Source organism: Motacilla alba, chromosome 4, assembly GCF_015832195.1.
Source record: "Motacilla alba alba isolate MOTALB_02 chromosome 4, Motacilla_alba_V1.0_pri, whole genome shotgun sequence".
In the NCBI taxonomy this organism is placed as follows: domain Eukaryota; kingdom Metazoa; phylum Chordata; class Aves; order Passeriformes; family Motacillidae; genus Motacilla; species Motacilla alba.
In genome coordinates this window covers 12,987,826-13,002,314 of record NC_052019.1, presented here as the reverse complement: position 1 = coordinate 13,002,314, position 14,489 = coordinate 12,987,826, and the positions used below count along the sequence as shown (strand labels likewise).

The 14,489-nt window shown below is 39.6% G+C and overlaps 1 protein-coding gene across 1 annotated transcript; it reads right to left on the bottom strand.

Moving 5' to 3' along the window:
• Nucleotides 1-266: 266 nt before the first annotated feature.
• On the bottom strand, nucleotides 267-13,665 carry OTOP1 (otopetrin 1). The gene is made up of 6 exons (XM_038136385.1): nucleotides 13,380-13,665; nucleotides 7,875-8,011; nucleotides 4,910-4,968; nucleotides 2,848-2,978; nucleotides 932-1,878; nucleotides 267-556 (listed from the first exon to the last, which is right to left on the bottom strand). Exons 1-6 carry the CDS (start codon nucleotides 13,663-13,665, stop codon nucleotides 386-388), a joined length of 1,731 nt encoding a protein of 576 aa, XP_037992313.1. The 3' UTR covers nucleotides 267-385.
• Between the last annotated feature and the right edge of the window lie 824 nt (nucleotides 13,666-14,489).

Below are 14,489 nucleotides of genomic sequence, written 5' to 3'. Positions count from 1 at the left end.
GCCATACAGAATTTTTTGTAAACCCCTTTCACAAGTCACAATGAATAAAAACAAAGCCATACAAATTGTATTTAGAACAAATCCCAGTTGACTAAAACAAAGATTAATGAGATTGAATTAACTTTACTGTGTAGAGTTAATCATATTAACACTAATATGATTTTGAAAAGTGTATTTATACAATAACACCACATATATAACAAAACACATGGAAAGAAAAAAAAAATACATGCTATTAGCTATTGTCCCTTCTTTAAAAAAAAATTATTGAATCTTCTATTTATTGAGCAGCTGCTGCATTCACTCATCCATTCACCCATTCCTTTAACTGTTATTTATGTAATTAATTATTCAATCAATTGTTCACTGAGGCACCGTATATGAGCTATGTTTTACAATTGACCTCAAAGAGTGAGGCAGCTGAATGCATCCGATAGAAAATAGAAAAAGGCATCGCAAGGTTCACAACAATTATCCAGGGTTCAAAGCCAAAAACTATTTCTTCCAGTCCATTGTCGTACTCCGGGCGGCACCCGAACGCCGGTGGTATCCACAGCTGCAGGGAAAGAACGCCAGGCCAATATTAATCACCAGCCATACAAGTCAATAGCCCTTAATGACTGTGACCACCGTGCTGCAAACTGGTTTCAGGAGTCCCTAAGAAATCCCTCCCTGTTGCTACGGGGATACACTGGTGGAAGAGGATTTCAGCTTCTGCTCTTGCTACAGTTTTTGGATCATTACTGAAAGGAGCCACCCATATTCCTCACTTAAAAATAACTTTGTTCCCCAAAAGCATATTCACTTCTTCCAGAAGTATAAGTTTCTGCCTACAAACTATAGAACCATGCAATTTTAATATACTTATCAGACTTGAAAGGATGGGAAGCTTTTGGGTATTAACTTGTGAACTACATTCAAAATGTCTTACCGAAAGGTTGCAGAGGAATAAAAATGCAGCGATGTTCTTCAAAATTCTTCTCTTGTTGTTAGTAACTGAGTTTCTGCTATAAAATGAGAAATCTGAGGCTGAGTGCATGACCAAACTATTGTCCTGACTCGTTTCTTCTCTGGCAACACCAGCACCAACGTTTTCTCTCCCACAGATGCTGCCTTTAAACAGACAGGGTATGTCACCATTGTCACGAGCAGCTCTGCCATTGTAGATCTCTTTGTACAAGGGAGTGAGGGACAAAGTGCTCCCCCGAGATATGGTCACTATTCGAAGAGTTTTAATGTCATCGTTCACCTTTTCCTGCTCCCGGTGGATGGATTCAATGATAAAGAGGTTCTGAATATATTTCTCAATAATAACCAGAACAGAATAGGGCAGGTTATACCATGTGTATTTGGGATGACCTTGGGCACAGATAATGGCAAGGATTGAGCCCCAGGAGAGCAGCCAGGACCCTGCAGCTGTGCCCACCAGCAGTTCTGCATCCAGTTTTCGAGCGGGGTTCTTGGAATTATCCAGTGATCTATCCTCCAGTCTGTAGATGAGAAGGGCAACAACTCCAGCTGTGCACATGAGAGTCAACACGAAGATAGCGTGCAAGTAAAACATAGTGAGTGCCAACTCACTTTTGATTTTTGAACCTCCAATCTGAATTAAATACACAACAACTATGGCTATTGTGCTAGTTAACACGATTAGTCCAAAAATCATCCCAACAGTTATGCCGTGGAATTTGAATGGAGTTTTGTTTTGCTGGTGGTGCTCAACTTTACGACCAATGTTCTTCCACAGGACATAGAGCATCGTGGATGCTAGGATGTGGTACTCTATATTAAAGGGATATAGGTAATATATTCCCTGAGAAAATATCGAGCAGAGAGTTGTTGTTGTGCAATTGCATTGAGGTGCATGGTCATCTAGAACTAGAGGAGAAGGAGAGATCAGTTATGTGCATTATCAAGGTTCCTTGTTTCAAGTGAATAAATAAAACATAAATAAAGTAATGAAACAGAAAAGGTAAGATTTCAGTCAAACAACACCCAGGTGCCCACCTAAGAAAAGGCTTCCCCATGCTTCACTGGTGTTTGAAAGCAGAAGGCATCCTCAGCAGTTGTCATGGAATGGCCTGGGTTGGAAGGGACCTTAAAGATTGTCTGTTTCAAAACCTCCCTCCTGCTGTGGACAGGGAACCTTCCACTAGACCAGGTTGCTCAAAGCCCCATCTAACCTGGCCTTGAACATGTCCAGGGATGGAGCATCCACAGCTTCTCTGAGCAACCTGTTCCAATGTCTTAACACTCTCAGTGAAGAACTTTTTTCTTTATTTCCTCCTTACTCTAAAAGTTTGCTGACTACAACTTGCACCATCTTGCCAATGGAGAAAATGATTCATTAGTGAAAAAAACATCCACAACAAAGTCCTTGTCTTGTAAAACAGCACTAATGGACAGCTTCTATTCCTTTGAGCCACCCCACTGAATCCTGTAGGAGCACAGGCTACATGCAATCGCTCTCCTGGGAAAGACTTGCAAGATTATCTATACTTGTTTTTTTACTAATAACTTAGTAAGTAGTAAACTCTTTTTAACACTGCTATGTTAATTTATTACTGTGATTTAGTAATAAAGTGGTTCCTTAGTGATGTTCCTCAGTGATGTAATTCCTGAAATATTCTAAAAAAATCTGTTTGTTTGGAACTTAGAAGAAAATTACTGTCTTGTTAACATATATGATAATGATCATACAACATCTCAGTATCAGCTAATTACCATGTGCCCCAGAATAACTATGCTGACATAATCATGAAGGACTCAGCTAAATCCTACAGTGATAGTGTTTTGTATGAGTGTGCTAGAGCAGGAATTTCCCAATGCAACAAGTCTTTTTCTTACCTATAGTTATGTTCCCAAAACCAAGAGTGATTAGTCTTTCCTTATGTTCATTCAATTGATGTTTTGACTCCGTTAACACACCATTTGTCCACAGGAGCAAATTTGTGAAAACTGAATGGATAACACCAAACCTACAAAACAAAGTAATTATTCCAGGAATCCTCACAGACTGTACCTCATGAAATATGTGAAATGAAATTAAATAGATTAACTTTCTGTGTATAAGCTATATGGCACTATTTATTTGTCAGTGCAGGGGGAGAGTTGAAAAATCATCACCAATCTCTAAAGATGTTCTGCAGTCACTGAAATCAGTCTTCCAAAATCTTACAGAAATGCAATATATTAAATGGGCTAACGCTTTAAACTATTAATAGAATGCTTTTATTGTTTCTTATGCTCTCTTATGTGATGGGTTTTATTCTTTGGGCTGGACAAGCTTCATATTAGTGATTGAGCAATCTGAACAGGAGTATTTGTTTGCAAACCATATTTCACAGCCTTCTGCAGTGCTTTAACTTGTTCATATTCTCTGTCTGATCTTTCTTCACAGATACCACCACCTTCTCCAACTTCTAGCCCATGCATTTTGTCTTCTGGAGAGAGCTGAAGCTAACAGAGGCCTCTATTCCATTCAAAGTACTAGTACAAATGAAGGTAGGTCTCCATGCATTTTTGAGGCTCCTGGTCTCTGACAAGCTGTTTCAGCTTGGTGAAACAGAATGCATTGGAGAAAGAAGTGTATTAATGGTTCTGAACTTCCTAATAAATCCAGAAAAAATTGTCCTCCGTTGCCAAGCAGTCCTTTTTTGTAGGAGGTCATGTATCTCTTTCCTAGGCACAATGCTTTCACCTACCAATACCAGGTGATTTCCTGCACCTGAGCTGTTCATGTTTCTTCACCAAGAAACAGTTCTTTATCACAACACTGTTCTCAGTAATAAATTTGCAGTTAGAATTTTTTTAATCTCCTTATAAACAGAGCTGATAGCACCAGCTGACATTGCACAGCCTTTTGTAATCACTCTCTTCCTGAGCACTGGGTTTCAACACTTACCCAGGAGAGCAGAACAAATGGAGAACCTTCACCACAGATGATGTTTCTGAGCAAATTTATTTTACCTCCAATAGAAACTGGTCAGATCATTGATAACTTTAAATAAGTATTTTGAAAATTACCATGTTTGCTTACTTATGTTCTATGCACAGACAGATTAATATACATTAATCCACCTTGTCACAAAAGTAGAAAACACATTGGATCTGATTTGGTACCAGGACAGCACCAGGGAGGTTGTGTTTCCAAGTGCACGTGCACAGCTGCATCTAGCACAGCTGTGAGGTGTGGTTGACATGCCTGAGGGATGGGATGCCAGAAGGACCTGGATGAGCTCAAGAAGTGGCCCTTTGGGAACCTTGTGAGGCTCAAAAAGGTCAAGTGCAAGGTCCTGCAGCTGGGTCAGGGCAAGCCCCAGCATCAACACAGGCTGCAAACATTCAAGGTCAGATTGGATGGATCTCTGAGCAACCAGATCTAGTTAAAGGTGTCCCTGCTTATTGCTGAGGGGTTGGACTAAATGACTTTTAAAGGTTTCTTCTAACCCAAACTATTCTACGTGTCTAAGACCTAGTTCTAAAAAGGTACTTTCCATAAAATCAATATAAAGTACCTCAGTTACATTGCATTGATTGCAGGTTGGTGATACAGGTTCCCTTTCAGTAAATAAATTAAGCATAATATAGTGCATAGTCTTAAAACACATATATGATGCTTCCTTCTTAAGTGACTCTGTGGTATCATATATTGCCATTTTCCTCTCTCATGAGAAAAATATATGTATTCTGTCACTATTTTTTATTACAAAATATCAGTGCAGGTTAAATAAAGGTAAATTGAGTTACTTTCTCTTTAACTGTTCTACTTCTTTCTACTTAATGCAATCAAGAGGAGAATCAATCTCTGTATGTTTTCACTGTCTTTGATACAATAAAACTTTGGTGTTAAAGCACTGTACAGACCTACACCTATTAACATGCCAGATGAGGATCAGATCCACTTTACCTTTCAAGTGTTTTGAAAGACTGGATAACATCCTTTGCATGACACCACAGAAAGTACACCTAAATGGATGAAATACAGAGAAATATCATTACACTAATGCACATGTGTAGCATTCCTCAGAAAGGAAAGTGCATCTGTAGATAGACATTCCAATGGTTGAAACTTCTGACAATTTAAACTGAGGCAGCTTTATCTCCACACATGTGAAAGAGCTCACGATTTCATGTGATATTTACACAGAACTTGAGATTTCTTACATGAAAAATAAGTGCTTTAACAGTAGAAAGTCTAAAATAAGTGGTTTAACAGTAGAAAGTCTAAGTATCACTCACCAAAATATATTTTCCTTCTGTATCTGAAGAGACTTTTATATAAATGACAAAAAAAATAAAGCCACTGGCTGTGGATAGAGGTATGATTGCTGCAGGGCACGGTGATGCTAAGTTTGAATAATTTATGAAATATATTAAATTCTATGGAGGGAAAGAGATTGATGAAAGGATGCCATACTTGACTAATAAAACAACAAATTCCCAGGAAACATGAGAAAAGTTTGTACTAACTGCATGAGAGACAACCCCATTAAGAAAACAGCAGTTGCACTCAAAGATAGTGCAGAAAACTCAAACAAGGAACACAAGAGAGAGATAACAATGAATTAGCAAGTCAAGGCAAAGAGGAATAAAATTAGAACTCTCTGTGACAGCATAATGGAGACCTCAGAAAGAGATTGCTGCTGAAACAACACCAGGTGTGGGAAGGTTCAAGAACTATACCAATGTTCCTCAGGGATGTTAGGGTGACACTAACTGTCTGTTTACTCCCAATAGTTCCTAGGATACTGAACTCATCAGTGGGTGAACTATCAGGAGAGAAAGAGTCCTAAGATTTCTCTTAGAAACCTGCCTGGTTTGGTATTCCAGAAATGGTCTGAAAAGCGATAAAAATTTTGGGTTCTTCTTCAGCAACCAGAGTAACTGGAAGCCCATCTTTCCACAGCATCCATTACTCTGGGATGCCTTCACTGCCACTGTTTCTGAGGCAATCAGTGCTAGGCCAATGCAAATCTTTATGGCTCAACTATGCTACCCAGCAGTAACAATTCCCCTAATGAAGCATTCATCAGTGAGAGGAGTGGCCACTGTAAAATCCTAGATGTAAAGACTAAAATATTTCATGTAGGCTTCAAGTGAAATCAAATTGAAATTACCTTAGTCTCTAATGCTATATTCAATTTCCCATCCGGGGATAAATGCAGTAAATCTGACAGCAGATCTGAAAACATTCTTTAAAACTTACAAAAACGTAAGTTTTAAAGATCTGTTCAGACACAAGATAGTGGGAAGAAATAGGAAAACTCAGTACAGAAACAGCACAAAATCCAGTTTTGGCTCACAGAATACTCATTGCCTCAAGGGGAAGGCTGCCTGCAGAAGAACATAATGCACAGCCTGCCCTGGGAAGGCAGGTACATGTTAGCTTATATATGAGTGCAGAATGTATATATTAATTTCATGGCATGTATCAGGATGCCTCATTTTGAGTAAATGACAACAGAATCAATACATATCTGGTAGAAAACAAATTCTTTGGTTTTTTGTTGACACATATTAGAGATGTTCTCTGCTGTGATTTCACTCATTGTTTCAAAGACACAAGAAGATTTGTCCTAGGTAAAAGGTACGTGATTCATTACTTTTTAAATTTAACTTTTTCTTTGATTTCTTAGACTAACATTCAAGTGTTCATTATTTTAAGCTCTGTAAATGATAAATCCAGTGACACTGGCTGATGTAAAATTTAAATTAGAATTCTTATTGCCTTCGTTCAGCACTTTTATTCACCATTCTTCCACACTCCAGTTCATGGTAGCTGGAAACCTTGCCAGCTCTGGGTCACTGGCTGTAATGAAGAAGGCTGCATTCAGATGAGCAGGACAGAAGAGCTTAATTTCATTGGTTTGTTTTGCAGAGATGAAGGAATGAAGATGCAGGACATGGAGAGTGGATATTATGAGAATGTAAAACTAAGTTTAATTCAACCAACTCAGAATTTCAGAGAAAAACATAGATGGGGTGAGAATTACTGTTTAAATTTCAGTGCACTTTTTTTTTTTACTGTTGAAGAAAGCAGAAAAATAAAGGCTGTTCAAAAGCTCATTCACATGCAACCACAACTGCTCCGAAAACATTTCTTTCTGAATGACATAAACCCCTTGGAAAATCCATAAAAGTGCTTGGCTATGATTATCTCAGTAGAGTGGCTTTTTCTTTCCTTCTTCCCTACAAACCTGCTGACAGGGGTTCAGAGGAGTTAATGTGAGAGACAATCAGCTATGGAGTGTCACCACACACTGCAGACCCAAAGCCTTATAACAAACAGGCAGCTGGAATACATCACAGGAGTCACTGACTATGTTTGCTACTGCACAGCCACTGATAAGAGCAACCAAATGCTTCTAGAAGGAGCATCCGTGTCCGTTGGTTCCAGGAAAGTTGTGCAAGTGTTTTAGAACCAGCTAGGAAGGGATTTGTCCCCTTTAACTTACCAGGCCTACACCTCCAACCACAAAGGAACATCAGGTTAGACAGATTGAATTGAACTTGTGTGGCAAGTCCTACATACATAAACAAGGGAATTGTCTTTAGCCAAAATACTCATTTCAGCCTGGAGATTCTGTATGTAACTTCAACTAAACAAAAAGGCCACGTAACTTCAACTACATTGAGGAGAACATTTTTTTATTATCCTTATTTTCAACCCCATGTTTGAAATTCAATAATTTTATGGCTAAGCAACTTCAGGTTGCAAAGCTTGAATTTACTATACATGCAAAAGAATTTAGTCATCAAAAGTATTCTGTGACATGCTTAGAAATCAAATTAGTGTTAAGTCCACTGACAAGATACAATATATTTTGGTAAGAAACAAAGATGAACATAAAATTGCAACAAGTGAGTTTTACCTGTAAGATGGTGTGGACAGCATGCGTTACAGGAAAAATGCCTTCAGTTGGTGATAAACAGTTTGAAAAATCAATATAATATCCAATTTTAAAGGAGTCCAGAATTAAAGTAATCACTGCAAATAATGTAATCCCACCTATGAATGAAAAAGATATTAGAAAATTTTAATGCATAGTTATAGTGTCTAGAGACTATTTGTAAACCATACATAAGCCTATTTAGGGGAATGAAAGCTGATCAATATCTGTGTTCTTATTTAGGGAAATAAGATTAGATCAATGCTTAAGAAGATAATTGATTCTATGAAATAGGTGCCTCTAATTTGTGACAGCCTCTGCCCAGTACATTAAGCAAGGTTGTCGCAATATGACACAAAAAGACGACACGGACACTGCTGCTCTCCAGGTGAACAAAAAAAAAGGAACCTTTATTTTCTGACTCCAACATTTATAGTTTTCCAAAAGTGACAGTGGATTGGAGGGTGACACCTCTCCAATGACACTGGACAGACCAAGAGTCCATCAATTCTCTCCTCCTCCATGAAAGAATGCAAAACATAAGTTGTTTACAGAATTGTGTGTGAGAAAGTTCGTTACAAGAATGCAAACATCAGAAGGCTTAGCAAAGTCTTAGAAAATCAGGGTGACACAAGGTCACCCTGGACAGCCCCTGCATGGTCAGGGAGGAGTCACAGCCCTGCACTGCCCAGGACATTCAGCCCCTGGCAGAGTGCCTAGCTCTGGGCAGGATCAGCCTCCCAAGTGACAGTGGCACTGAAGCAGCCATAGAGAGCAGGAATTACTGCCCTCAGCAGCCCCACAGCAAACTGGGCACTTCTGGGGAGCTGAACAATCACCTTACATCCCCCAGCCCAACACCTGCACAGTGGGAAGTAACACAATCACTTGGTGTGCCCTCCCCATGGCTAGGGGGGGGTCACACTGTAACTCAGAGACCACAACCACAATGAGCTGTATGGTTTGTTCTCCTAGAAAGGAACCAAAGATTTAATTTCAGTGTCTGCATTTCACACACACACACACATATCCTAACATATTACTCTAAATACCCTAAGGAACTTTGAAATACATTTCCCTTGGTTCATTTTTTTTTGTTGCTGTTATTATTGGGTTTGTACCCATACAACAAAGTACAATTGGCTACAAGATTACTGAACCAAACCTTGGTTTTGGTTTGTTTTGAGGGATTTTTTTTTTTTGATGATTGGTGGGATTTTTTTTTCCTTTTTTAAAGCTTTTTATCAAGCAAGTTTTCACTGGATTTAATTTGGACTTAATTTGAATGAAGACTAGATAAAAATTATCCATGGACCTTAACCAGACCTCATGATATAAATCAGCATCAGTAACTTAATCTTTCTTTACAATTCCTCACAGAGTAAATAACATCACTAGTGCTGACTTGGATTCATATTTATTTTTTATATGGGGCCACAACCTAACTTCCATATAAGTACCATGTGTTCCACTTGACATGTGGTAGTAAAAAAGTAATACTAAATAAAAAATTTATTTAATTAATACCTTTATTGTCAAAGTTGCACTGATAAAAATTAAGTAGAAATTATATAAACACACTGTAATTTTATTTATTATTTCACTGACCCTTTAAAATTAAACAATTAAACAAAAATAGACTTCAGAAACCTTTTCAATCATAAGGGTATGAATTCCAGTGGTATTTTATGCTTGTTTTACAATCTCTCTATAATAAAAACACTGTAAAATTACTGATTAAGTGTAATTTCTACCAGGAGCTAAAAACTTTTGCTTTTATATTACAAAATCTAAAACCTCAGCTCTGCACTTCATGCATTTGTATAATCCCATACAGTTTTGGTTTTTTAATTTATGCTTCTTAGGTCAGCTAATTTGTATTCTAACACATGTAACAGGACTGGAGCCCACGTTTCTAAATAGAGGCGCCGTTTTATTATGTATGAAACTAAATGGTATCATAAAATACAAAATTAAAGGCTACTCTTGAGATCAAATGATATGTTTCTTTCCTTATCTAAAGAATGTTAATAATTATGAAATCAACTAGAATTTCTAGTTCTGATTATATAATTATAAATATAACTGATTATAAATCACTCTGCCTGAGATAACTAGACATGCTCTGAGCAAGGTGTCAGACTAGATGAACTTCAGATGTCCCTTCCTACCTGAATTATTCTAAGATTGATTTTGTGATTGATGGTTTATTTACAAAGTAGGCAGGAAACAGCCTATTTGTCTGAAATGAGTCCGTTTCATATGTGTTATGATTGTTTCAATAAGAAGGCAAAGGCTCTCTTCTGAAGCAAAAAGATTATAGACCACTGACCTCCATGGATTAGAAGACTTTTTATGACTCTTAATTTTAAATTTTCTCATTTATTCAAATGATATTTAGATATTTCTGCAATCACCCAGGTGGCCACACTACAAGTGTATACAAAGTGTCCAACATGCTTATTTATGGGCTTCAAAAGAGAATGATTGTACCAATTTTATTAGTCAAAAATCAAAGCACAACCATAATGACCATGCATAGGGTTTGTTAATAGTTATTCTGACAACTTTTTGTGATAGAAACTTCAGTAGTATGTACTAATACTAAATGGACAGCAGTAATTTCAAGGAAGATAATTCCACCACTTAAATATTTTCATTTAAAATTGTAAGAAATGTGAAATTATTGCTATTGAGCACTGTTTCATTATTTTTTCCTTTCAAACATTCAGTGAAACCTATGTGTCTTAAGGAATCAATAATAGGATTTTCAATATTGCTAAGTGGTGGCTCATTTCTTGCTAGTAACCATCAAGAAGATCAGAAAAACATGATACAGTTGCAAAAATTCCAGTCTCACTTTAAAATATTGTTCAAATAATTGGCAATTCAATGCAGGCAGTAAAAAGATACAAGTTGAAGTCTGTCAAGAGCTTTTAAGTTGACCAGTTGTCAAGGCTTTAAACAGAAACCATGCTGCTAAAGAATGTGATAAGATAAAATTGTGAAGCCAACTGATTTTCATTTTGAATTCTCTGGCTCACTTCACTTTCCCAAAAAATGGTCAGAGAGCTTTTCCTAGCAGGAGAGCATACTTAGGAGAATAACATTTGGAATAAGTCAAGAAAAGACTTCCTAAGGTTCCCCATGGTTATTTGGGTCAGGATAACTGTGTTGTATTAAAGACACAGCTCTGCCACAAACTTTTCCCACATTCAGACTCCAGGAGTGGCTCTTGGTCAACCACACAGGTGGGAAGAGAACCAAGCTCAAGAGTTCACACAATTGACACCTTGGTGCAGAAAGGCTCAAGGAAACCTTCCTGGGAGCAGCTCTTGCAAACTGATTATCTGTCCTTCTAATGTTGCTAAACATGTACAAGGAGTCAGTTATAGGAGGTATTTGTTAAATCATTCCATTTCAACATTTGTCAGAGCAAAATGGCCTAAGCAGGCAACTGCCACCACTTTTACTAAAAGGATATTCACAGTTTGAAAGGATTCATGAAAATACACTCTTTTTATACCGTTTAATACAAGGATACTTGCTCTCACAATTACAGCAAAGAGATGTTCTTCAAAAGTAGCTGATAGAGCTAGTAAAAAAATTGCAGAAAGCTTTCAGTGGAAAAACCCAAACAAAATATGTCTGTCCCACTCCATCCTCCCCTTTCCCTTTTGGACTTTTGATCTTTCAGCTAAAAGACTTCTATGACAAAAGCACTGATAAAGAGGAGGGCATAGGGGATCTTGGCAGAGGAGTTGCCACCTGAGTTTTTCCTTACCTCAAATAAGTTTTCTTTTACCAATAGAGGATAAAGGAGTTGTACAGACTTGTTGTAACTACAAGAAACTCCCAAGAATAGGAAAGTGTAGGTCATTCCCTAAGGGCAAATTTGTTGAATTGCAGCCTAAGAGAAGCCATGGAACCCGCAGCACTTGAGAAGCCAGTACAAAGAGCCATCTTGTGCTGGTAAAAGAAATGGATAAGGTAACCTAGTAGTTCAATCTAGGATCTTATTTCTAAGTTTCTGTGACTCCTTATATTCTGTAGGACAAATGAAATGCTGTGAATGCGGCGTCAAAAAAAAAGAGGGTGGGGGATCCTGCTGTACTTACCCATGCTAGGCAGTATTTATTCCATATTTAGGAGGGGGAAGCTACCCTCTGAGAAACAAAAGCTTAGCTTGGCCCAAGGTAGGATCATATTAAGCCTTGCATGAATTTCAGGAGGTTGTAAGCCACACAAGCTAATAAATGGAAAATGCTTGAGAGATCAACACTGTCTTGAAAAATAGTAAATAATCAAGAGGAACAATTCAACAGCTGGCATGTGAACTCCATACTTTTCAGGAAAGAGTCTACAGACCATGGCTGTACATAAGACATTAAAAAAATAGGTTTTCTGTCCACAATTCAAACACAAATGTTAACGTTGTGAAGAAAATAAATTATACACAAGTATTGAGATTGAGAACTACATTTCTACAGCACAACCTTACTTTTCAAAATAATCAGGCGTCAGGTGTTCTTGGAGTTTTCATTTAGATGTTTAATTAGCTGCTGTGAAAATTAGCTGTTGTCTCATTGTTAGCAGGTACAAAACATTTTAGGGGAAAGTTGTCATAACATTCCACTTAAATACTTTCTGATCTGTCATTCACAGTGCTGAGACTGGAAGAGGCTGGTAGAACTGGGATTGCCTATTATTCCACAAGCACTGATGTAGGCTGTTTCTTTTCCTTGGTACCCGAAAACACGGATTCCTGTCACTACAATTCTGTCATGTTCTGCCCAAACACCTTCTCTCAATATACTTTTGTATCCTCACTAGTACACACCTGACTGCAGACAAGGGCCAGCACACCCCACCACTACCCTCACAAACTTGTATACTTTTTCTGCAAGTGAATGCTCAGTTTAGATTCCTTGTTTAACTGCTTTATGTACAGATTACAAACTGATCTGGTCAGGGATTTTGTCCTCTTCTGTCTAACTCTAGATGTTTCAAAAGCATCACTGTACACAGATAAACAGGAATCTCTGATATACATTGGTATAGACAGAGCTTCAGGACCTTTCTGACTGGTACTACCATAAAGTAAATGGCATTACACCACCTGGAAAAGGAGATAATTCCTCCAAAATAGCTGCAAGACACCAACAAAACTGCCTCTTCCGCTAGCTATATTTCATTTTTCAAGTTTCACCAAACCAGCCTGGTAAGGAAGAAAGGCACTGGAGCTTTCAGTGCTATAAATGGTAGTTGGAAAGTGAGGATGTTTAACAAACAGCTTCCCAATATAATCTTCTAGTATGTTCAGCTTATGCATATATTTACTTTAGAGTGCACTGCATGTTCATTCAGTTTGCAAATACCAGGATGCCTCCCGGTAGGGATGGAGAGGTAACAAAGAGGCAGCAGACACAGGTGATGGCACAGATGTCCCTTGTGCGGTACCACTCTGTGCCATCCGCCCGTACTTACACTTCAGCCAGCGGGCTCCAGCGTGGGTGTCCTTGTCGCGGATCAGCCTCCTCTGCGTGCAGCTCCTGCAGAGGTACCACAGCATCCACAGCAGCTGGATGAGCATCAGCGTGATGAGGTAGGAGAGCAGGTGGCTCTTGCTGATGCCCACCGCATGCACAGCCCAGGCGAAGGTGAGCAGCAGCCCGGCCAGGAAGAGGTTGATGCCGTACTGGCTGCTGAGGATCTCGGCGTTTTTCTGCGGGTAGCTGCCGCCCAGCGCGGGGCATCCGGCGGCTTGCTCCATCTCCCACGCCGCCGGCCAGGTGCTCCAAGCAGGCGGCCCCGATTCCCCGGAGGGGCGCCCCGAGGCCGCGGCTGGCCCGTCCCCCATCGCGGCGGGGGCGGAGCGGGACCGCCGGCCCCGGCCGTGCCCTGCCCGCGGGCGGGGGTCCCCGGCTGCCGGGGCGGCCCCGCGCTCTCCGCTGCGGGAAAGGCTGCTGAGGTTATTGAGGGACATTCTTGAGACTGACAGCAGCTGAGGTCCAGACCAGGGTAAGGAGAAGTGACTCGGACGAAGGTTAGTTCGGAGCCAGATCTGCCCGGCTGCCTTTGCGAGGGACACGGGGTTATACCCGTGTTGGGAGACCTGTGCGGTGTGACACGTTCCCTGGACAGGAAGATGCAAAAGACCATTGAACAAACCCCCGGCCCGACGGCTGGAAAGCCGAGGAACGGCCAGAGCCTGGGAGATGGTGAGGCTGGAGCCTGCCCGGCAGCCCTGGAGCCACCAGCTGCTGATGGAGCTCCTTCGCAGGGTGAGACAGAGGATCGCACACGTGCTTCACACTCTGGGCTCCACAGGCCATCTTCTTTTGAGCAATCGGTACTTTCACTGGTAGGACAGAACCTCGTTTTTCAGGAATTCTCTACACCTTTCAAAAGTGGTAATTTACCTTGGTTTTTTTTAGAAAGTCCCATTCTGACAACATTTCCAGCTAGTAGGAATTGCTAGCTGGAAAAGCAACTACTGAGCTCAAAGAGGCAAAACTTTCTGCAGAATTTAATCCTCTTCTTATATATTCATTTTCCCAATATTTATATACCCTTTTAGTATTCAGTCTTTTCTAC

Excerpts from the sequence above, each read along its gene's own strand:
- OTOP1 (XM_038136385.1), bottom strand. The coding sequence starts at position 13,665 with ATGGAGCAAGCCGCCGGATGCCCCGCGCTGGGCGGCAGCTACCCGCAG. Across the intron at positions 8,012-13,379 it reads TGGAGCCCGCTGGCTGAAGT|GTGGGATTACATTATTTGCA; the intron begins GTAAGTACGGGC and ends TTTCATTCATAG. Across the intron at positions 557-931 it reads TATTCCTCTGCAACCTTTCG|CTGTGGATACCACCGGCGTT; the intron begins GTAAGACATTTT and ends CTTTCCCTGCAG.